This window comes from Manis pentadactyla, chromosome 5 (genome assembly GCF_030020395.1).
Source record: "Manis pentadactyla isolate mManPen7 chromosome 5, mManPen7.hap1, whole genome shotgun sequence".
Classification (NCBI taxonomy): Eukaryota; Metazoa; Chordata; class Mammalia; order Pholidota; family Manidae; genus Manis; species Manis pentadactyla.
Window position 1 is genome coordinate 123,931,151 of NC_080023.1, and position 24,508 is coordinate 123,955,658.

Below are 24,508 nucleotides of genomic sequence, written 5' to 3' on the forward strand. Positions count from 1 at the left end.
GTAATTATTTCCCATCTTTTACTTTTAACCTATCTATATCATTATACTTGAACTCAGCATAGACAGCAAGTAATTCCATAGTGTTTTTTATCCATTCTGATGACTGGTCCCTGAATTGGTATATTTTGACCATTTGTGTTTGATGTAAATATTGACATATTTGGATTTATGTCTACCACTTTACTATTTTTTTCTGCTTGTTTACGCTTTTTGTCTGTTTCCACTTTAAACTGCATTTTGGCCTCTCATTTCTTCATTTAGTAGGCATAAGAGTCAGTAAAAATTCAGGATATGGAAAGTTAAAAAATGGATGGACTCATCACATTTGGCTTGGTAAACCATTTTTAGGTAATTATATTAGGCATATATTATTTTCCTACAATATCTGGTATTTACAAAGTAAAGCAATACTCACAAGAGTTTCTCCTGTGTTACACATCTTTATCTGAAAAATGTTTCCTATGAGCACGTCTATGGGCTTATCTTTGTAGAACATTAAAAAAAATGTACAAAGTCAGTTAAGTCCTCAGATTTAAATAGCTTTCCTAAAGGAGAAAAAGTAAACAAATCCAAATAAGTCTTGTGTGTTTATACCATATATCATAATATACCCCTTACATATATTGTTGTTCATTTCATTAACATGGGAAAAGAGCAAAAAGTTATGAAAAATTATATATATCTTATTTCTTGGAAATAAATTTTAAAGCACTGATGAAGTTGGAGGATAATAAAGCAAAATAACGTTATGTGTTAATATTGAGGAGAAAAAGTGGAAGCAGATTCAGAATAGTGAATATTCTCAGGAAATCAATTTTTATAGCTAATGAGGATCAATGTCTAAATCAACTGAAAGGTAAGTGAATAAAATGGCAAGTGGGCAAGCTTTTACTTAATCTGCAGAAACTGATTTGTAAACTGACTTTTGTAGACCTTAATCAATCTACCACATTTTTGACTTATAGTACTTAATTTTGATTAAAGTAGTGTCATTTTCATATTTGAGCATTATTGTATAAGAACATTATTTTTATTTCACATTTCTTCATATTTCATATTTCTTAAAAAATTTCCTGTATTTTAAGGTTTAATTTCATTAGCCCCAATTTTTTTGTAATATATTGCATTTTTAATTGTAAAATGAAGTTGAATATATAATATTTAGGTAAATGTTCACTTTGAAGTACATAGTCTAAAATACATCTAACCATTTAACAAATATGATAATAAGTTTAAACATGTGTCAGTTTTTAATTAGAACTTGAGTCATTTAATCAAAGGTATAGTTGTAATTGAATTTGGAGGCACCTATTTGTACAATAGCCAGAGCAAGTGACTTAATGATGGAAATAGTTAATTCAATATTTGTGTTTTCCTTATCTGCTACCAACATGCTGTAAAATTCTATTTAACAAACTCATGTTTTTAGTAAATACTGAATAATGGAATTGTTATAACATAAAAGCAAAGCCTTTGTAAATATAAGTGGAATTAAGACTTCAGTGTGATGTATATTGTTCAGTGTACTCTTGTGATAGGAATGTGAATATTCTCTGTCCTTCTCATAGCTGACTTTGCTGAGAAAGACAACAAGAATTCAAAGTAATGTATCAACAAAATTATTTCCTCCCAGAGATCCTCATCAGGTATGACTGTTAGTTATAATTTTCTTATGTTAATCAAAGCTGAGCAAAAATTGGATTCCACACCAGTTTACAGAATGTTAGGGAAAGAAGGTGGTCACATAAGTATAGGAAGAACAGAAGGATTTCATTAGCAATCAGAGACATGTTTTTACTCCTCTCAATGGCGAAAACATTTTAATGTATAGAATAAAATGTTGTCAAGTATATGGTGATAAGAAACAATTATGAAATGTCCTAAATTAAGTGACATAAATGCTGGAGAATGAGGGAAATAGACAAGGGAAGGTAATCAATCAATAGCTGTGGGCTGTAGCTAATCAGAAACTCCACATTCCTGTATGAAGTCACTTCAGAAATCATCTACAAGGTCCCCAGGACCACTGCATCCTCTTTGCATCTGACCAGTGTCTGACCATCATCAAGAGCCAATCCACGAGCCTTCTTATGGACTAACCACCTATCTATCCCTGGACTTTCCCCACCTTCGTGTGAGTCCACCTTCCTTATCTGTAGCCAGTGTGAATTTAAGGCAATTTTTTCCTTGAGACCCTTCATAAATGCGTCCCGTTTCTTGAGTCTGGTGGACACTAACCAGCCTTAATGCTGGTAAAGCAGCCTGTCTCATGACTCAGTCCTTTTTCTGGCTAGCATCTGTAATAGCTCAATAAACATTTTTAATTCAGAGATCTCTTGGTTTCTAAAGTTTTTGATAATTTGTCAACAGAAAGCAGGAACTCAAATGCACAGGTGTAGGGGTACATACTGTACAGCCTATCTGCAGAGCAATCTGGCAGTACTTCAAGACCCAGCTATATTTGTAGGAGACATAGATGTCACTTCATTTCTTTGTGGCAGCAGAGTTGGAAGAAATCAAGATCCACACCTCCAGGAATGAATAAGTCACATAGATTGTTCTATAGTATTTATGCAGCAGTAAGGAGCAATGAAATAAATGAACATAAATCAACAAGCTGATAGTTTGAAAATCTATTTGAGGACAAAAATGTAAGGAACAAAAATAGGCTTATCACATCACCATTCATGTAAATATTGAAAAGGGACACACAAGATAAATACCAAATATTTTACATGGATATATGTATATTTGAATGTATATTTTCAACATATTAGAGTGAAAACCTGTTGGTGAGTGAGAGGAAGTGGGAGTAGGGACTGGGCATAAAACAAAAGAGTAGAATAAGAGAGGCTCCTGCATGAGAAAGTTATTAACATACACCATGGAATGAATATGGTGATTCAACTTGCTGCCTTAACGTTCAAATAAAAGAAAAAAGGATAGAAGGGTGGAAAAAGTGGGAGGAAGAAAAAGGAAATAGAAGAATTGTGAAAAAGAAACGTGTGCAATTTTAGGAACTTCTCTGTAGCAGGAATAAATTAATATATTCTTATACTTTTTTAAGTATATTAGCTTTGGCATACTGGAAATTACAGTGACTTTAGAGTACTATATCCTAAGTTAAAATTCCTTTCTGTATAACTTTAATTCTTTGGGTTTCTGTATTTATTTTATGTAAAAGAGAGAGAAATACATCTTAGTCACTGAGCTAATGTGGGCCATATTCATAGCAAGCAATTAACAAGTTATAGCTGTCTTATGTTTTTATGACATATGTGTATATATGTCATTCTGCTTATTTATATTGTCTATTGAAAAATATTTGGCTTAAAAATACATTTTTGAAACTCAGATACTTGAATCTGATCTTACTATTAAGTTAATAGTATTTTTATAGTAATCATGTCATTCCCTTCCATTTAGCAACAAACTCTGATAAGTTCTTAAGAACTTTTAAGATTAAAAGTGTGCTAAGAAATAGATCCATTGCTTACCTATGAATCCAAGAATGGAAAACTCAATGTAAAACCAATTATTTGAAGTTATATTATGTACGAAATCTGTGATTTTCGTTAAGTACATCTTTTTAGCTATGATATCATCTTCTAGCCAGAAAAAAACACCAAAAAAAGCATTAATATCTTTGATGCTTCCCTTGAGTTTGTTATATTAGCTTGAAAATTCAAAATATTTTCAATAGAATACACTGAAAAAATACTTTTATGAGGTAATAATTTTATTCTTAGTTCAATTTACTGAGGGAATTTACTGTTAGTCAATTTTCATTTTCAGATTCTGAGACCAGAGATGTTTCTTTCCTAAATACTAATATGTAACATAAAAAATCTAAATCCCCTTTGGAAAAAATCTGAGTCCATTTTCATCCTCACAAATACATCAGTTTCTTGTTTAAGACTAACTAGTTTTATGCTTGAGATGATAGGTGCCAAGTCCTACCTATCACCAGATACTGTGGTTGACAAAGAGATGACAAAAAAGGAACTAGCACTTATACCCAAGCTAGTTGGTTAGAATAATGGTGTGAAGAAACATAAAAACAGTTCTCCATTTTTTTTTTAATTTAATATATATTATGTGCAATCAGTAAACTAAAAGGGCCTCCTAAGAGGAACAATGTGCAAGTTCTCAGGCATATTACTAAAGCACAAAATAGAATTGTGTTGTTCCAAACTGGGAAGAGTCCATTTGCTGGAGCTCATGTTTCTATTACATTTCCACAACTGGGAATCGAAGGGGATTTTTCTTTTCTTCCAGTAAAAGTGGAGAGCTTGTTTAAGGCCTCTTTCTAACTCTTTTCTGCCAGCTCTTCCCATGATTGCACATTGTCTCATGTAGTAAGATACATACTCACTGTTGGGAAACATAACATTATCAATTAACAATATGCAGGAATTTCAAGGGTACAACCTACATACAATTGCTTATTTCACAAATACAATGAGGTCTTGTAGAACTGTGTTACTCATAAGTTGTGACATGATGTAGGGGAGCAGTGATAAGCATATATACTCTGACATAAAATAAGAGCTCAAAATATATGTGTTTAATCTAATAAAATTGTAGGTAGGAAAATGTAGACATCACTGTTTCTATTTTTGTCTCATTTGAGAATTTTTCAGTGCTTCAGATAACAGTAATTTCCTCTGTGACTAGTAAACCCAACATGAGGACTAATATATAAATAATTTTAAGCTTCTTTACAGCATTTTAATAAAATGACTATTTTCTAAGGTGGAGGAATACAATGAGGAAGGAAGGATCAAAGGAGAGAGGGAGAACAATACTTCTGGCTTAAATTCTGTATATAACAAGATCTCACCTGTAAATAATATCTGGCCTTGGGTTGGTCATACAGCATTAAAAAACAGAAATCCAGTACTTGTTTGATTTGCCAACTAAAAGTAAGTAACAAAATCTGTTAATATTTGTCATTATTTAATTTTTATTAATAAACAGCAGCAATTTAAAACAAACTATAATACTTTGCTAAAATAGAGCACTATGTATATTAAGTTAAACTGAACATGTTATACTAAAAAATTTCCCATTTTTATTCAGTGGACAGTGTCTGCTGTTGCTACTCTAGGGTGAGCATAGTCTATTTTCTCTACCTTTTGGTTATTTAAACTTTGATTCATATAGTATGGTTAATATTCTTTCAGATCTTAGGTCTTAAGGAAGTGAAAGTATAAAGAAATTTTACTAAGATAGATACTAGGCCAGTTCCTGAAAATGCAAAGAGCAGAACGCAGTGAAGTTCTTGCTCTTTTGGGTTTCATGATCTAAGATGAGAAGACAGGAAGAGAATAAAATTTGGACAATTAGGTAAGTGCTATATAAAGATTTTGACAATGAAGACTTACAGTAAGATGGGGAGGGTGGAGCAGAAGGAGGTAGGGCATTCAGTGTAGAGGAACAGTATTTCAAAAGCATGAATGTATGAAAGAGCAAGCCACCCTAGATTTAAGAGCACAGACAGGGAAGAAGCTGATGATGTCAGTGAGGCTGGCAGAGACCAGACCGTGAAGGATCTTCTATGACATTCAGGGAACTTTGGGCTTTGATCTCATGTGAAAAAGGATTCTTATGGCTGTGGTATGGAGATTAGGGAAAGCAAATAGCTCTATAATGGCCTGAGCTAAGTCCAAGGCAGACTGGCAGAAGGAAAAACAAGGATCCAGAATGTCACCCAGCTTTATGATTAAAAACCAAATATAACATGGATTACTAATTAAAAGCAGAACAAAACTCTTGAAAGATATCTAGATTATGACATACTAGTTATTATTGTAAAACAAAGCAGAGCTAATCAGTTACCTGAGATAAGACCTTTTTCTGAATTCTGATGTGTCTTTTGCTCTATTAAGTTTTAAGGAACCAAATCATTACATTTCTTTTCTTTTTTTTATTTTGTAGATAATTATTTTTTATTGAAGGGTAGTTGACACACAGTATTACATTACATTAGTTTCAGGTATACAACACAATGATTCAACATTTATATACATGATAATTCTAGGTACCAGCTATCACCATACCAAGTTGTTACCATATTTTAACTATATTCCTTATGCTATACATTACATCTCGGTTACTTATTTATTTTACAATTGGAAGTGTATACTTTTTTGTTATTGTTTTTGTTGTTGTTGTGAGAGCATCTCTCATATTTATTGATCAAATGGTTGTTAACAAAAATAAAATTCTGTATAGGGGAGTCAATGCTCAATGCACAATCATTAATCCACCCCAAGCCTAATTTTCATCAGTCTCCAATCTTCTGAAGCATAACGAACAAGTTCATACATGGAGTACAAATTCTTACATATTGAATAAGTTACATGTTGAGCAGTACAAGGGCAGTCATCACAGAAACTTTTGGTTTTGCTCATGCATTATGAACTATAAACAATCAGGTCAAATATGAATATTCGTTTGATTTTTATACTTGATTTATATGTGAATCCCATATTTCTCCCTTATTATTATTATTATTATTTTTAATAAAATGCTGAAGTGGTAGGTAGATGCAAGATAAAGGTAGAAAACATAGTTTAGTGTTGTAAGAGAGCCCATGTAGATGATCAGGTGTGTGCCTGTAGACTAAGTGTTAATCCAAGCTAGACACCCACCGGCAATAAAACATCCACGGATGCAGAAGATTTCTCTCAGAACAGGTGGGGGGAGGTTCTAAGCCTCACCTCTGTTGATCCCCAATTTCTCACCTGATGATCCCCTGCGACTGTGCCTGTCTTAGGTTGTTCCTCCCTTGAGGAATCTTACCCGTCTCTGGCTAACCATTCATCTTCCAGGGCCATACAGGGAAATGTAAAGTTGGTAAGTGAGAGAGAAGCAATATTGCTTGAAAAGGTTAGCTTTTTACTTCTTTGCATATTTATGCCCTGTGGCTTCTATGCCCAGCATTTGTCTTGAGGTATCTTTACCACTTGGAAGAATTATGATACTCAGTAAATTTGATATGAGGCACGAATTATATTTAAGGGTTGTAATTAGGAAGGAAGAAGAAAAGCTATAGAAGTAGCAGGTGGAAGAAAACATGGGAAGATTGATTATTTCTTTGACATATCTTCTTGTAGAGTAACTTCAGCATGTATAGGTTTTAAACTACTAATTAAATTGCGCACACACATTAACATAATAGGAGTATAGTTACATAACCAAAGCATACTTGTAATTACCAGCCATATCCAGTGAAACCAAGAAAACCAGTTGGCAGCTTAGGCATTTGTGAAAACTTATCTATGATATGATGGATATTGTCCAACTGAACTTGAACAGTCTGAGAGAAATCAGACAAATTAAAACAACCCATTCCTGGGGACTGTTCACATCCCATATGTTCTTTTAACAGTAAATAGTCTGTAGTTGTAAGATTTTGGAGCGCTACAATTTGCACTTCTCCTAATTCTTGGTTGAGTTCCAACAGTATAGATCCAGTCAAATTTGTTGTTTTACTGTATGCACAGGCCAGCTTAGATATCTCCTTCCTCATTCCCATGGCAAGTCCAGGAACTGGTGGGATGAGTGCATCTATACCTGTAGCAGTGTATGGATCTTTGTTGGGGTTTTTTGATGATCTGGCATGAGTCTTCCAGAGAGTGCTGATGTTGGAAGTTCTTTTTCATATCGTATCTTAGTTCATTTTTGGGGTAGCCCAATTAGGCTTTGATCCTCCGTATAAACACAAACAGACCCTTTGCCTACAGTTTTATATGCCCTTTATACCCTTGTGTAGAACTCATTGGAAGTCTCCACACAGGAACTGCCTTTTTTTTTTTGGTGTCATTAATCTACACTTACATGACGAATATTATGTTTACTAGGCTCTCCCCTATACCAGGTCCCCCCTATAAACCCTTTTAAAGTCACTGTCCATTAGCATAGCAAATGTTGTAGAATCACTACTTGCCTTCTCTGTGTTGTACAGGCTTCCCCTTTCTCCCACTCCCCCATGCATGCTAATCTTAATACTCCCCTCCTTCTACCCCCCCTTATCCCTCCCTACCCACCCATCCTCCCCAGTCCCTTTACCTTTGGTACCTGTTAGTCCATTCTTGAGTTCTGTGATTCTGCTGCTGTTTTGTTCCTTCAGTTTTTCCTTTGTTCTTATATTCCACAGATGAGTGAAATCATTTGGTGTTTCTCTTTCTCCACTTGGCTTGTTTCACTGAGCATAATACCCTCCAGCTCCATCCATGTTGCTGCAAATGGTAGGATTTGCTCTTTTCTTATGGCTGAGTAGTATTCCATTGTGTATATGTACCACATATTCTTTATCCATTCATCTATCGATGGACATTTAGGTTGCTTCCAATTCTTGGCTATTGTAAATAGTGCTGTGATAAACATGCGGGTGCATTGGTCTTTCTCATACTTGATTGCTGCATTCTTAGGGTAAATTCCTAGGAGTGGAATTCCTGGGTCAAATGGGAAGTCTGTTTTGAGCATTTTGATGTACCTCCATACTGCTTTCCACAATGTTTGAACTAATTTACATTCCCACCAGCAGTGTAGGAGGGTTCCCCTTTCTCCACAGCCTCGCCAACATTTGTTGTTGTTTGTCTTTTGGATGGCAGCCATCCTTACTGGTGTGAGGTGATACCTCATTGTAGTTTTAATTTGCATTTCTCTGATAATTAGCGATGTGCAGCATCTTTTCATGTGTCTGTTGGCCATCTGTATTTCTGTTTTGGAGAACTGTCTGTTCAGTTCCTCTGCCCATTTTTTAATTGGGTTATTTGTTTTTTGTTTGTTGAGGCGTGTGAGCTCTTTATATATTCTGGACGTCAAGCCTTTATCGGATGTGTCATTTTTAAATATATTCTCCCATACCTTAGGGTTCCTTTTTGTTCTATTGATGGTGTCTTTTGCTGTACAGAAGCTTTTCAGCTTGTTCATTTTTGCTGTTGTTTTCCTTGCCTGGGGAGATATGTTCAAGAAGAGGTCACTCATGTTTATGTCTAAGAGGATTTGCCTATGTTTTCTTCCAAGAGTTTAATGGTTTCATGACTTACATTCAGGTCTTTGATCCATTTTGAGTTTACTTTTGTATATGGGGTTAGACAATGGTCCAGTTTCATTCACCTACATGTAGCTGTCCAGTTTTGCCAGCACCATCTGTTGAAGAGACTGTCATTTCGCCATTGTATGTCCATGGCTCCTTTATCAAATATTAATTGACCATATATGTCTGGATTAATGTCTGGATTCTCTAGTCTGTTCCATTGGTCTGTGGCTCTGTTCTTGTGCCAGTACCAATTGTCTTGATTACTATGGCTTTATAGTAGAGCTTGAAGTTGGGGAGTGAGATCCCCCCTACTTTATTCTTCTTTCTCAGGATTGCTTTGGCTATTCGGGGTCTTTGGTGTTTCCATATGAATTTTTGAATTATTTGTTCCAGTTCATTGAAGAATATTGCTGGTGGTTTCATAGGGATTGCATCAAATCTGTATATTGATTGCTTTGGGCAGGATGGCCATTTTGACGATATTAATTCTTCCTAGCCACGAGCATGGGATGAGTTTCCATCTGTTAGTGTCCCCTTTAATTTCTCTTAAGAGTGACTTGTAGTTTTCAGAGTATGAGTCTTTCACTTCTTTGGTTAGGTTTATTCCTAGGTATTTTATTTTTTTTGATGCAATTGTGAATGGAGTTGTTTTCCTGATTTCTCTTTCTGTTGGTTCATTGCTAGTGTATAGGAAAGCCACAGATTTCTGTGTGTTGATTTTGTATCCTGAAACTTTGCTGTATTCCAATATCAGTTCTAGTAGTTCTGGGTTGGAGTCTTTAGGGTTTTTTATGTACAGTATCATGTCATCTGCAAATAGTGACAGTTTGACTTCTTATTTGCCAATCTGGATTCCTTGTATTTTTTTGTTTTGTCTGATTGCCGTGGCTAGGACCTCCAGTACTATGTTAAATAACAGTGGGGAGAGTGGGCATCCCTGTCTAGTTCCCGATCTCAGCGGAAATGCTTTCAGCTTCTCGCTATTCAATATAATGTTGGCTGTGGGTTTTTCATAGATGGCCTTTATTATGTTGAGGTACTTGCCCTCTATTCCCATTTTGCTGAGAGTTTTTATCATGAATGGATGTTGAACTTTGTCAAATGCTTTTTCAGCATCTATGGATATGATCATGTGGTTTTTGTCTTTCTTTTTGTTGATGTGGTGGATGATATTGATGGACTTTCGAATGTTGTGCCATCCTTGCATCCCTGGGATGAATCCCACTTGGTCATGGTGTATGATCCTTTTGTTGTATTTTTGAATTCGGTTTGCTAATATTTTGTTGAATATTTTTGCATCTATATTCATCAGGGATATTGGTCTGTTTGTTTTCTGTTTCGGTGGGGTCTTTGCCTGGTTTTGGTATTAGGGTGATGTTAGCGTCATAGAATGAGTTTGGGAGTATCCCCTCCTCCTCTATTTTTTGGAAAACTTTAAGGAAAATGGGTATTATGTCTTCCCTGTATGTCTGATAAAATTCCGAGGTAAATCCATCTGTCCCGGGGGTTTTGTTCTTTGGTAGTTTTTTGATTACCTCTTCAATTTCATTGCTGGTAATTCGTCTGTTTAGATTTTCTGTTTCTTTCTGGGTCAGTCTTGAGAGGTTGTATTTTTCTAGGAAGTTGTCCATTTCTCCTAGGTTTCCCAGCTTGTTAGCATATAGGTTTTCATAGTATTCTCTAATAGTTCTTTGTATTTCTGCAGGGTCCGTCGTGATTTTTCCTTTCTCGTTTCTGATACTGTTCATTTGTGTTGACTCTCTTTTCCTCTTAATAAGTCTGGCTAGAGGCTTATCTATTTTGTTTATTTTCTCGAAGAACCAGCTCTTGGTTTCATTGATTTTTGCTATTGTTTTATTCTCAATTTTATTTATTTCTTCTCTGATCTTTACTATGTCCCTCCTTCTGCTGACTTTAGGCGTTATTTGTTCTTCTTTTTCCAATTCTGATAATTGTGACATTACACCATTCATTTGGGATTGTTCTTCCTTTTTTAAATATACTTGGATTGCTATATACTTTCCTCTTAAGACCTCTTTTGCTGTGTCCCACAGAAGTTGGGGCTTATTGTTGTTGTTGTCATTTGTTTCCATATATTGCTGGATCTCCATTTTGATTTGGTCCTTGATCCATTGATTATTTAGGAGCATGTTGTTAAGCCTCCATGTGTTTGTGAGCCTTTTTGCTTTCTTTGTACAGTTTATTTCTAGTTTTATGCCTTTGTGGTCTGAAAAGTTGGTTGGTAGGATTTCAATCTTTTGGAATTTACTGAGGCCCTTTTTGTGGCCTAGTATGTGATCTATTCTGGAGAATGTTCCATGTGCACTTGAGAAGAATGTATATCCTGTTGCTTTGGGATGTAGAGTTCTATAGATGTCTATTAGGTCTATCTGCTCTACTGTGTTGTTCAGTGCTTCCGTGTCCTTACTTATTTTCTGCCCGGTGGATCTATCCTTTGGGGTGAGTGGTGTGTTGAAGTCTCCTAGAATGAATGCATTGCAGTCTATTTCCCCCTTTAGTTCTGTTAGTGTTTGTTTCACATATTCTGGGGCTCCTGTGTTGGGTGCATATATATTTAGAATGGTTATATCCTCTTGTTGGACTGAGCCCTTTATCATTATGTAGTGTCCTTCTTTATCTCTTGTTACTTTCTTTGTTTTGAAGTCTATTTTGTCTGATATTAGTACTGCAACCTCTGCTTTCTTATCGCTGTTGTTTGCCTGAAATATGTTTTTCCATCCGTTGACTTTTAGTCTGTACATGTCTTTGGGTTTGAGGTGAGTTTCTTGTAAGCAGCATATAGATGGGTCTTGCTTTTTTATCCATTCTATTACTCTGTGTCTTTTGATTGGTGCATTCAATCCATTAGCATTTAGGGTGACTATTGAAAGATATGTACTTATTGCCATTGCAGGCTTTAAATTCGTGGTTACCAAAGGTTCAAGGTTAGCCTCTTTAGTATCTTACTGCCTAACTTAGCTCGCTTATTGAGCTGTTATATACACTGTCTGGAGATTCTTTTCTTCTCTCCCTTCTTATTCCTCCTCCTCCATTCTTCATATGTTGGGTGTTTTGTTCTGTGCTCTTTCTAGGAGTGCTCCCATCTAGAGCAGTCCCTGTAAGATGTCCTGTCGAGGTGGTTTGTGGAAAGCAAATTCCCTCAGCTTTTGTTTGTCTGGGAATTGTTTAATCCCACCATCATATTAGAATGATAGTCGTGCTGGATACAGTATCCTTGGTTCAAGGCCCTTCTGTTTCATTGCATTCAATATAGCATGCCATTCTCTTCTGGCCTGTAGGGTTTCTGTCGAGAAGTCTGATGTTAGCCTGATGGGTTTTCCTTTATAGGTGACCTTTTTCTCTCTAGCTGCCTTTAAAACTCTTTCCTTGTCCTTGATCTTTGCCATTTTAACTATTATGTGTCTTGGTGTTGTCCATCTTGGATCCTTTCTGTTGGGGGTTCTGTGTATTTCCGTGGTCTGTTCGATTATTTCCTCCCCCAGTTTGGGGAAGTTTACAGCAATTATTTCTTCCAAGATACTTTCCATCCCTTTTCCTCTCTCTTCTTCTTCTGGTACCCCTATAATATGGATATTGTTCCTTTTTTATTGATCACACAGTTCTCTTAACATTGTTTCATTCCTGTAGATCCTTTTATCTCTCTCTATGTCAGCTTCTATGCGTTCCTGTTCTCTGGTTTCAATTCCATCAATGGCCTCTTGCATCTTGTCCATTCTGCTTATAAACCTTCCAGAGTTTGTTTCATTTCTGTAATCTCCTTTCTGGCATCTGTGATGTCCCTCCGGACTTCATCCCATATCTCTTGCATATTTCTCTGCATCTCTGTCAGCATGTTTATGATTCTTATTTTGAATTCTTTGTCAGGAAGACTGGTTAGGTCTGTCTCCTTCTCTGGTGTTGTCTCTGTGATCTTTGTCTGCCTGTAGTTTTGCCTTTTCATGGTGATAGGAATAGTCTGCAGAACTGGGACGAGTGACGGCTATAAGAACTTCCCTTCTTGTTGGTTTGTGGCCGTCCTCTCCTAGGAGAACAGTGACCTCTAGTGGCTTGTGCTGGGTAGCTGCACGCAGACAGGGCTTCTGCTTCCTGCCCAGCTGCTATGGAGTTCATCTCCGCTGTTGCTGTGGGCTTTGCCTGGCTCGGGCTGCTACTCCAAAATGGTGGAGTCCCATTGGAGCGGGAGCGGCCTGGAGGCTATTTATCTCCGTAAGGGGCCTCCCTGCTCCTTGCAGCCCAGGGGATTAGGGTGCCCAGAGATCCCCGGATTCTCTACCTCTGGATTAAGTGTCCCGCCCTGCCCCTTTCAGACTTCCAAAAAGCACCCACCAAAACAAAACAACGACCACACACACACACACACACAAAAAAATTTTTAATTAAAAAAATAAAAATATAAATAAAAAATGGCCGCTCGTTTATCTTTATTCTCTGGCGCCAGCCTCAGGCATCTGCTCACCGGTCTTGCTGCCCTGTTCCCCTAGTACTGGGGTCCCTATCCCTTTGAGACTTCCAAAAAGCGCTCGCCAAAACAAAACAGCAGAAAAAAAAAATGGCTGCTCGCTTTTCTTATGTCCTCCGTTGCCAGGCCTCCAGTACCTGCTAACTGTTCTTGCTGCCCTGTTTCCCTAGTATCCAGGGCCCCCCACGCACGCCCTGTGTCTGCACTCTGGCCCGGATGGCTGGGGCTGGGTGTTCGGCAGTCCTGGGCTCCGTCTCCCTCCCGCTCTGCCTATTCTTCTCCCACTGGGAGCTGGGGGGAGGGGCTCTTGGGTCCCATGGGGTCGTGGCTTGTATCTTACCCCCTTTACGAGGCACTGGGTTCTCGCAGGTGTGGATGTGGTCTGGATGGTGTCCTGTGTCTTCTGGTCTTTATTCTAGGAAGAGTTGTCTTTGTTATATTTTCATAGATATATGTGGTTTTGGGTGGAGATTTCCGCTGCTCTACTCACACCACCATCTTGGCTCCTACTTCTCATTACATTTCTTATAACACCTATACCATTTAGAAACAAACAATTATAATACTTTAAATTATGTATAGAGCTTATAGTTTTTCAACATTCTTTCATAAATATTATCATATTTTGTTCTCATAATGTATTCTCCAAATATGTAATGTAGATTTATTTATACATACCAGAGAGTTGAGAAAGCTAAGAAAAAAGGGCTCGATTACCTGCCTGGGATGACTGGTAAATAGAAAAATCTGGGACTAGAATCCAGGTGTAATGATTTATAACCCCAGGTTTTCTTTATTGTTTTCCTTCATTATGCCTTTGCTAATTATATTCACTATAAACGTGAACATCCATACTCAATGGTATGCCAGTGGTAAATGTTTAATAACTGACTTGGGTTGGGTGGGGAACTGAGCCCTGATTTGTAGCTCTGCTCATTTCCATGATATATTTAGTGCTCTACTGTGGCTGATTTCAGGCCGCAACGTGATGTCACTGACACAGAGCTGGGAAGTGATATACACAGTCAGTTTGTGCAAGCCAACAGGAGCTGGCTGTTTTGAAATAGAATCTATTAGATGCTGATTCCAACATTTCATCACATGAAGTTAGACATTTAAGAACGTTCTCTATTAATATGTCATACCTCTCTAATTTTTGTGAGTCCTCAGCTGATTGCTTGGCATGTAACATGCTTGGATAAAAAAAGGCAGGCATTAAAATGACCTCTAAGGATCCAGTCCTAAATTGCCTTTTTAATCTATAAATAGATGTAAATAGAGGCCTGTAATTGAGTACTGATTTACCAAAATAACATAAATGCTTAAAATGAATTTCCTTATGCATGTCCATATAATATTTTGATTTGAATTATTTCACATGTTGGTACATGATGCCAACACCATAGAAATAATGCTTTTTAGCTAAAGTATTTCTTTTATAAATTAGTGACAGACATATCATAAAATTAAATATACATATAGAACTAATTTCCTTTCATAAAAATTATAAATACTTTGAATTTTGCAAAGTTTATAAATCAGAAAAGTTCTCTGACAGATTCAAGATAATGGAACTGAGTTAGTATAGAACAGAAAGTTATTTTTTAAGTGCATAGTTTTGAGTTTAATGGAAGTCCTATTGAGTAGCAATGTGACTCCTGAAACTAGACTGCTACCTAACAAGGATTAAATATGATTCTAGTCCACAAGTCATTGGAGAACTATGTATGTGTTTTAGAATTTTAATTTTTAAAAGTTATTATGTACAGACCAGCTGGGACATCATTAAAACACATAGAATATTGCTCACAAAAGCTGTAATATAAACCTTGTACAATCAAGGCAAAGGATAGGAGCCCAGGTAAAGCAATTAAAATGTTTCCCTTTAGAGATAGATTAATTTAGCTTTAAATGAGATTTAAATTTAGGCAATTACATTATTAATTAAAATGTTAAGGTCTCAAGGAAATACCTATTTAATACTGTTCAAGGATGAAGCAGGGCAGGCTTTTATATGCTTGATACCAATTATGTGCAAAAGAGGCAATCCTTGCTTTGCACAATTCAGATATGCCTGGATTTATTTCATTTATCATGTTTTAGTTAAATAGCACCAGTCTCCCTCAACAATACTGTTTACATTTGAGTCATCATGGTGTATTAGCTGTGAATAATGGCACGATGTACAAATTTTCATGCTGACACTTCAGTTCACAAAACACTGCATAGATACACACCATCACCATATCACTTCTTTCAAACTCTGTTGGTGACTGGTCACTGTTCATCTGTCACATGTCATGTCACACTTACAGATAGCAAAACAGGTGGTTAGGGTGTTTCCTTATCTTCCCATGATAAGCCCGTTCAGGACTGAACAAAAATGAATAATCGAAAGAAGGAATTGGCAAATAGACAAAAGTGCTCAAAGTAGCTATGCTAGAAGTGAATCTGTGATGAGAAGAGAGCTGACCTGGGAATGCAAACACCTCCACTGTTCCAGAGACTTAGATACACAACCAGAGGCACATAGTGAACTTCCCTGACATAAATGAATAAAGTGGCTGTGGTGAAAGGATGCCTTATGGAGCGTGATGCTGGCAAAAAACTTCACATTAAAGGAAGATATTTCATAATAAGGAAAATACAAATGATAAAATGTAGGCACCTGATCTAAACTCAGAATGGACAATTGCCAAGGCATAAAAAAGATGTTCAGTCCATATCTTAAGTTCCATGACAAGAAGGCACAGATGGCACTTAAATTGTTAGATTAATTTAATTTCTGAAGGAAATCTAATTAATTAAATTTCTAAAGGAAATCTAGTACTTTATTCTCAATGAGTCTCATGTTTAATTTAATTTACATTTATTTTTCAGAGATCAACAATTTATTGCCACTTCTCCGGTCGTTTTTTTTTCTGCTATCATTATTATACAGTTACATGAGCAACATTGTGGTTACTAAATTCCCCCCATTATCAAGTTCCCACCACATACCCCATTATAGTCACTGTCCATCAGCATAGTTAGAAGCTATAGAGGCACTACTTATTTTTTCTGTGCAATACTGCCTCCCTCGTGCCCCCACCCCACCATGTTATATGTGCTGATCATAATGCCCCTTACTGCCTTTAACCCGTCCTTCCCACCCACCCTCCCCAGTCCCCTTTCCTTTGGTAACTGTTAGTCCATTCTTGGGTTCTGTGAGTCTGCTGCCTTTTGTTCCTTCAGTTTTTGCTTTGTTCTTATACTACACAGATGAATGAAATCATTTGGTACTGGTCTTTCTCTGCCTGGCTTATGTTTTCTTGAAACTGGGATCATTCATTCTTAGGGTAAATTCCTAGGAGTGGAACTCCTGGGACAAATGATATTTCTATTTTTAGTTTTCTGAGGAACCTCCATACTGCTTTCCATAATGGTTGAACTAATTTACATTCCCACCAGCAGTGTAGGGGGGATTCCCCTTTCTCCACATGATTGCCAACATTTGCTACTGTTTGTCTTTTGGTTGGTGGCCATCCTAACTGGTGTGAGGTGATATCTCATTATGGTTTTAATTTGTATTTCTCTGACTATTAGTGATGTGGAGCATCTTTTCACATGCATGTTGGCCATCTGAATTTCTTCTTTGGAGAAGTGTCTGTTCAGATCCTGTGCTCATTTTTTAATTGGATTATTTGCTTTTGGTTTGTTGAGGCACAGGAGCTCTTTATATATTTTGGATGTCAACCCCTTATCGGATATATCATTTATGAAAATATTCGCTCATACTGTAGGAAGCCTTTTTGTTCTACTTATGGTGTCCTTTGCTGTACAGAAGCTTTTTAGTTTGATATAGTCCCACCTGTTCATTTTGGCTTTTGTTTCCCTTGCCCGGGGAGATATGTTCATGAAGAATTTGCTCATGTTTATATTCAAGAGAGTTTTGCCTATGTTTTCTTATAAGAGTTTTATGGTTTGATGACTCAGATTCAGGTATTTGATCCATTTTGAGTTTATGTTTGTGTATCAAGTTAGTAATCCAATTTCATTCTCTTACATGTAGCTGTCCAGTTTCACCAACACCAGTTGTTAAAGAGGCTGTCATTTCCCCATTGTATATCATGGCTCCTTTATCATATATTAATTGACCATATATGCTTGGGTTTATATCTGGACTCTCTATTCTGTTCCACTGGTCTGTGGGTCGGTCTCCTCTTGTGCCAGTACCAAATTGTCTTGATTACTGTGGCTTTGTAGTAGAGCTTGAAGTTGGAAAGCGAGATCCCCCCTGCTTTATTCTTCCTTCTCAGGATTGCTTTGGCTATTCGGGGTCTTTTGTGGTTCCATATGAATTTTAGAACTATTTGTTACAGTTTGTTGAAGAATGCCATCTGTACTATGATAGGGATTGCACTGAATCTGTAGATTGCTTTAGGCAGGATGGCCATTTTGACAATATTAATTCTTCCTACCCAAGAGCATGGGATGAATTTCCATTTTTTAGTGTCCTCTTTAATCTCTCATAACAGTGTCATGTAGTTTTCAGGGTACAGGTCTTTCTCTTCCTTGGTTAGGTTTATTCCTAGGTATTTTATTCTTTTTGATGCAATTGTAAATGAAATTGCTTTCCTGATTTGTCTTTCTGCTAGTTTATCATTGGTGTATAGGAAAGCAACAGATTTCTCTGTGTTAATTTTGTATCCTGCAACTTTGCTGAATTCAGATATCAGTTCTAGTAGTTTTGGAGTGAATTCTTTAGGGTTTTTTATGTACAATATCATGTCATCTGCAAACAGTGACAATCTGACTTCTTCTTACCAATCTGGATGCCTTTTATTTCTTTGAGTTGTCTGATTGCTGTGGCTAGGAACTCCAGTACAGTGTTGAATTAAAATAGGGAGAGTAGGCATCCTTGTCTTGTTCCTGATCTTAGAAGAAAAGCTTTCAGCTTCTCGCTTTTAAGCATGATGCTGGCTGTGGGTTTCTTATATAAGGCCTTTATTATGTTGAGTACTTTCCCTCTATACCCATTTTCTTGAGAGTTTTTACCATGAATGGATGTTGAATTTTGTCAAATGCTTTTTCAGCATCTATGGAGATGATCATATGGTTTTTGTCCTTTTTGTTGATGTGGTGTATAATGTTGATGGATTTTCGAATGTTGTACCATCCTTGCATTTCTGGGATGAATTCCACTTGATCATAGTGGATGATCCTCTTGATGTATTTTTGAATTCGGTTTGCTAATATTTTGTTGAGTATTTTTGCATCTATGTTCATCAGGGATATTGGTCTGTGGTTTTCTTTTCTTGTGGTGTCTTTGCCTGGTTTTGATATTAGAGTAATGCTGGCTTCGTAAAATGAGTTTGGGTGTATTCCCTCCTCTTCTGCTTTTTGGAAAACTTTAAAGAGACTGGGTCTTATATCTTCTCTAAATGTGTGACAAAATTCAGCAGTGAATCCATCTGGTTGGTCATTTTGTTTTTGGGTAGTTTGTTGATTACCGATTCAATTTCATTGCTGGTAATTGGTTTGTTTAGACTTTCTATTTCTTCCTGGGTCAGTTTTGGAAGGTTGTATTTTTCTAGAAAATTTTCCATTTCTTCTAGGTTATCCAGTTTGTTAGTGTATATACAGACATTCATAGTATTCTCTAATAATTCTTTGTATTTCTGTGGTGCCCCTAATGATTTTTCCTTTCTCATTTCTTATTCTTTTTATGTGTGTAGATTCTATTTTTTTTCTTGATAAGTCTGGCTAGGGGTTTATCTATTTTGTTTATTTTCTCAAAGAACCAGTTCTTGGTTTCATTCATTTTTTCTATTGATTTATTCTTCTCAATTTTATTTATTTCTTCTCTGATCTTTATTATGTCCTTCTTCTGCTGACTTTGGGCCTCATTTGTTCTTCTTTTTCTGGTTTCAATAATTGTGACTTTAGACTATTCATTTGGGATGGTTCTTCCTTCTTTAATAGGCCTGGATTGCTATATACTTTCCTCTCAGGTCAGCCTTTGCTGCGTCTTACAGAAGTTAGGGCATTGTGCTGTTGTTTCCATTTGTCTCCATACATTGCTTGATTGCTGTTTTAATTTGGTCATTGATCCACTGATTATTTAGGAGCATGTTGTTAAGCCTCCATGTGTTTTTGAGCCTTTTTGTTTTCTTTATACTATTTCTAGTTTCATACGTTTGTGATGTGAGAACTTGGTTGGTACAATTTCAATCCTTTTGAACTTACTGTGGCTCTTTTTGTGGCCTAGTATGTGATCTATTCTGGAAAATGTTCCATGTGCACTTGAGAATAATGTGTATCCTGCTGCTTTTGGGTAGGATATGCTATAGATGTCTGTTAGGTCCATCTGTTCTAATGTGTTGTTCAGTGCCTCTGTGCCCTTACTTATTTTCTGTCTGGTTGATTTGTCCTTTGGGGTGAGTAGTGTGTTCAAGTCTCTGAAAATGAATGCATTGCATTCCATTTCCTCCTTTAATTATGTTAGTATTTGTTTCACATATGTAGGTGCTCCTGTTTGGGGCACATAGATATTTATAATGGTTATATCCTCTTGTTGGACTGACCCCTTTATCATTATGTAATGTCCTTCTTTGTCTCTTGTGACTTTCTTTGTATTGAAGTCTATTTTATCTGATGCAAGTACTGCAACACTTGCTTTTTCTCCCTATTGTTTGCATGAAATATCTTTTTCCATTCCTTGACTTTTAGTCTGTGTATGTCTTTGGGTTTGAGGTGAGTCTCTTGTAAGCAGCACATGGATGGGTCTTGCTTTTTTATCCATTCTGTAACTCTCTGTCTTTTGATTGGTGCATTTAGTCCATTTACATTTAGGGTGATTATTGATAGATACATACTTATTGCCTTTGCAGGCTTTGGATTCGTGGTTACCAAAGGTTCAAGGGCAGCTTCTTTACTATCTAACCATCTAAGTTAACTCACTTATTACACTATTATAAACACAGTGTGATGATTATTTATCTCCCTTCTTTTTCTTCTTTCTCCACTCTTCATATGTTAAGTATTTTATTCTGTACTCTGTGTTTCCCTTGACTTTGTGGATAGCTGATTTTATTTTGCATTTAGTTAGTGTTTAGTTAGTCTACTTCCTTTGGTGTGGTTTTATTTTCTCTGGTAACAGCTATTTAGCCTAAGGCATATTTCCATGTAGAGCAGTCCCTTTAAATACACTGTAGCGATGATTTGTGGGAGGTAAATTCCCTCAACTTTTGCTTCTCTGGGAATTGTTTAATCCCTCCTTCATATTTAAATGATAATCTTGCTGGATAGAGTATTCTTGTTCAATGCCCTTCTGTTTCATTGCATTGAATATATCATGCCATTCCCTTCTTGCCTTTAAGTTTTCTACTGAGAAGTCTGATGATCGCCTGATGGGTTTTCCTTTGTAGGTGATCTTTTTTCTTTCTCTGGCTGCTTGTAATACTCTCTCCTTGTCTTTGATCTTTGCCATTTTATTTATTATATGTCTTGTTGTTGTCCTCCTTGGGTTCCTTATGTTGGGAGATCTGTGCACTTCCATGGCCTGAGAGACTATTTCCTTCCCCAGATTGGGGAAGTTTTCAGCAATTCTTTCTTCAAAGACACTTTCTATCCCTTTTTCTCTCTCTTCTTCTTCTGATACCCTGTAATGCAAATATTGTTCCATTTGGATTGCTCACACAGTTCTCTCAATATTCTTTCATTCTTAGACATCCCGTTTTCTCTCTCTGCCTCAGCTTCTCCATATTCCTGTTCTCTTATTTCTATTTCATTAACAGTCTCTTCCACTTCATCCAGTCTTCTCTTAAATCCTTCCATTGTCTATTTCATTTCTGTTATCTCCCTCCTGAATTCATCCCTTAGCTCTTGAATATTTCTCCATCAACATGCGTATGACTTTTATTTTGAATTCGTTTTCCGGAAGATTGGTGATTTTAGTATCACTAACCCTCTTTCTGGTGTTTGAGGGATTTTGGATTGAACAAGGTTTTTTTACCTTTTCCTGGGGATGGGAGTGGTCGCCGACAAGTGGCTCATGTGTCAGCTGGGAGAACAAGTTCCCTACATGCTTGCCTTGCCTGTCTCCGCTATCTGTGATGGTTAACCCCACACAGTGAGATGCCTCTGGGTTAATACTCTAGGCTGCTGTGGGTGGGGCAGCCCTCAGAATAGCCTAGGGCACTGGCAGGTGTCACAGGCCAGCAGCGCATATGTCTGCCATAAGGACAAGGCTTCTTTGTGTCTCCTGGTCTCAGCTGTCTATGCCAGTCAACTGCATGCAGCGAGCAGCCTCTGGGTTAATCCCCTAAGGTGCCATGGGTGAGGCAGCCTTTGAGATGGCCTCGGGCAATGGTGGGGGTCGCAGGCCAGCAGTACATGTTCTGCCATGAAAACAGAGCCTCTTCATGCCTCCTGGTGTCCGTATCCAACTCCACTGTCTGTATCAGTCAACTGCAGGCAGGGAGCAGTCCCTGGGTCTGCGCCATTTAGGCATGTGCAGGAAGAAGCCTCTGTGCTAAGCTGTGTGGTTGTTGTAGGTGTGTCTGTTCTCTGGCTGGTCTGCATGAATGGCAGGGACAGCCAGTTTGCTTGCAGGTGCCAGTGGTGAGGGAGGAATTGCAGGCTGTTTATTGCTGTGAGGGACCTCAGAGCTGCAGTGCCAACCAGGGGGCTTGGGCACCTGAAGTTCCTTAAAGTTCCCAGCCTGCTGGGCTGAGTGTGCCAGGAAGATTCTATCCACCTGTTAAACCCTTGTCCCTTTAAGACTTTTAAAGCACCTGATTTTCTTTTGTCCCAGGGCAGCTGGCTGTGGGAACCTGTTCACAGTCTTAGTCTCAGATTTTGCTTTTCCATTCCTCTAATATCCAGTATACCATGCAATGTGTGTCTGTGCTCCCAGTGCAGATTACTAGGGCTGGTTATTTAGCAGTCCTGTCCTTCTATTCTCTCTGCACTCTGATTCTTTTCCTCCGCCAGTGAGCTTGTATGGGGGGAGTGCTCAGGTCCCTCCAGGTTGTGCCTTTGTACTTTACCATTTTCCATGAGATGTTTGGTTCTCGCAGATGCAGACTGGCTGGTGTACTGTGCCTTCTGGTCACTCTTTAGGAATAGTTGTATTTGCTGTATATTCAAAATATATATGGTTTTGGGAGATTTCCACTATCCTACTCACACTGCCATCTTTTCCTCTCTCCAAGTCTCATTTGTTAAATGACAGTGTACTAAATGAATATTAGCCTTATTGTATTTTTTATTTTTCTTTACATTGTTAGTTGACAGAGAAAATTTAATGTTTTGACAAATGTTTAAAGTTCATGGAAAAATTGTAATTTTTCTCATCAATTATTATTATCACTTTGCATGGTTTCAACCTGCACAATCATTTGTATGGCCCTGTACCCTCATGCAAATCAAGGACTGCCTGAACATGTATAAATAAGACACAACCCTCCCTCCCTCCCCCACGAACATACAAGGAAGAAAGCACATACTTTTTCAGATGGAAGTCATTGGAATGTGGACCATTGCATTCCTTTCATTTACCTTTTAAATGGTTTCCAAATGTTTTATAATAAGTATATATCATGAGCATGAGGTAAGAGTAGCATAATGTAGTAGAGAGAATGTGGGGTTTAGAGCCAGAAAAATTTCTGTACCAATTTTACTTACTTCATTTTCAAACTTCGAGCAAATCATTTACTTTATCTAGCCTTTAATTTCATCATCTGTAAAAATGGATTAGCAATACATACCTTGCAGGAAAAGAATTCTTCAAAAGACACAGTTGGATTATTTCCAGGCTCCAGACATCAGGGGAAGAGTTCTTGGTTATTTATTTGTTTTGGTTGGAGTGTAGGAGATGGCCATCTTATTGGCTGACCTCTGATTTAATGGTATAGCTTTTTTTGAATGGAAATATTTTTTAAAGCTAATTCTAGTATGCTCCTTGGGGAGTAGAAAATGCTGGCATAGAAGTAAACAATGGGGATTTCTGTTGTTTTGCTTTGGGGTAAATATTAGTAACATAATGTCTACATTTTTAAAAGTGAAATTTAGTAATTTTAAGCTTTAAGATTTTGCAGAGCAACTTGGAATAGCACAGGCAAGTGAAAATAACATGAAGTTACAGTGTATATAGAATTATAAAAGTTTGAATTACAGAAGCTAATAAGTAAATTTTGTAAAAAATTATCTAGAGAAAATTTCACCTGAAGTCCAAAAGCAGCAAAGGTCAAGTTACAAGTAACTTCTACCTTGATGGTACAACTTCTCATTCCTGATGGAAAGATTCCAGGCTCAGTTTTTAAAATCTGTCTTATTAAACAAGACCCTTCGAATCCTGTGTGGTGACACTTTTCTAGGATTCTCTAAAACTTTTCTAGTTTGTTAGGTTATGGATAACATCAAAAATTCTTGAAATAAATGATACTAGAATTGCTAGTTGCCAATAACTGAAGTAAATAATATAACTATACACCGTTGCCATTATAAAGGAATGATTTTACCTTCAAGTCATTTAAGTGGAAACTGTGCAGTTCTATAGTTTCATATAAACTACACAGTTATATAGTTTCACATAAGGTTATGTATAACCTTAGTTGGGTCCTTTTACAATTACTGTATATTTTCTCAAATTTAGAGTCAATAAAATACAGAGCAATCTGTCATTAACCCCAGTGAGAAGTCCTAGAAAAAGGGTTTTTGGCTAATTAAATATATAAAAGTTGAGGTAAGCAAATGAAAAGTTGTGAGTTTGTATAACTTAGATACAATCACATATTTAAAATGGCATATTCTATAATATGCTATTTTAAATTGTAGTTTTATTTGATTCTCACAAAAAGTAAAACAATTTTATTCCAACTCTTAATGCTGGATTGTTATTGATATCCTTATCAACACTAGAATCTTTTCTTGACTCATCTGGCATATTCTCTGGTACACTTGATCTTCAAGTCCAACAAAATACTACAGCC

The 24,508-nt window shown here is 36.9% G+C and overlaps 1 protein-coding gene across 1 annotated transcript in view; it reads right to left on the reverse strand.

Annotated features, from left to right (window-relative positions):
• Positions 1-376: 376 nt before the first annotated feature.
• The window catches only part of MGAT4D (MGAT4 family member D), a 64,849-nt gene continuing 40,717 nt past the window's right edge, over positions 377-24,508 (reverse strand). The window contains 5 exon segments of the mRNA XM_057503274.1: positions 377-507; positions 510-545; positions 3,498-3,613; positions 4,845-4,919; positions 14,678-14,791. Of these exon segments, the coding sequence (XP_057359257.1) occupies positions 377-507; positions 510-545; positions 3,498-3,613; positions 4,845-4,919; positions 14,678-14,791 (472 nt within the window).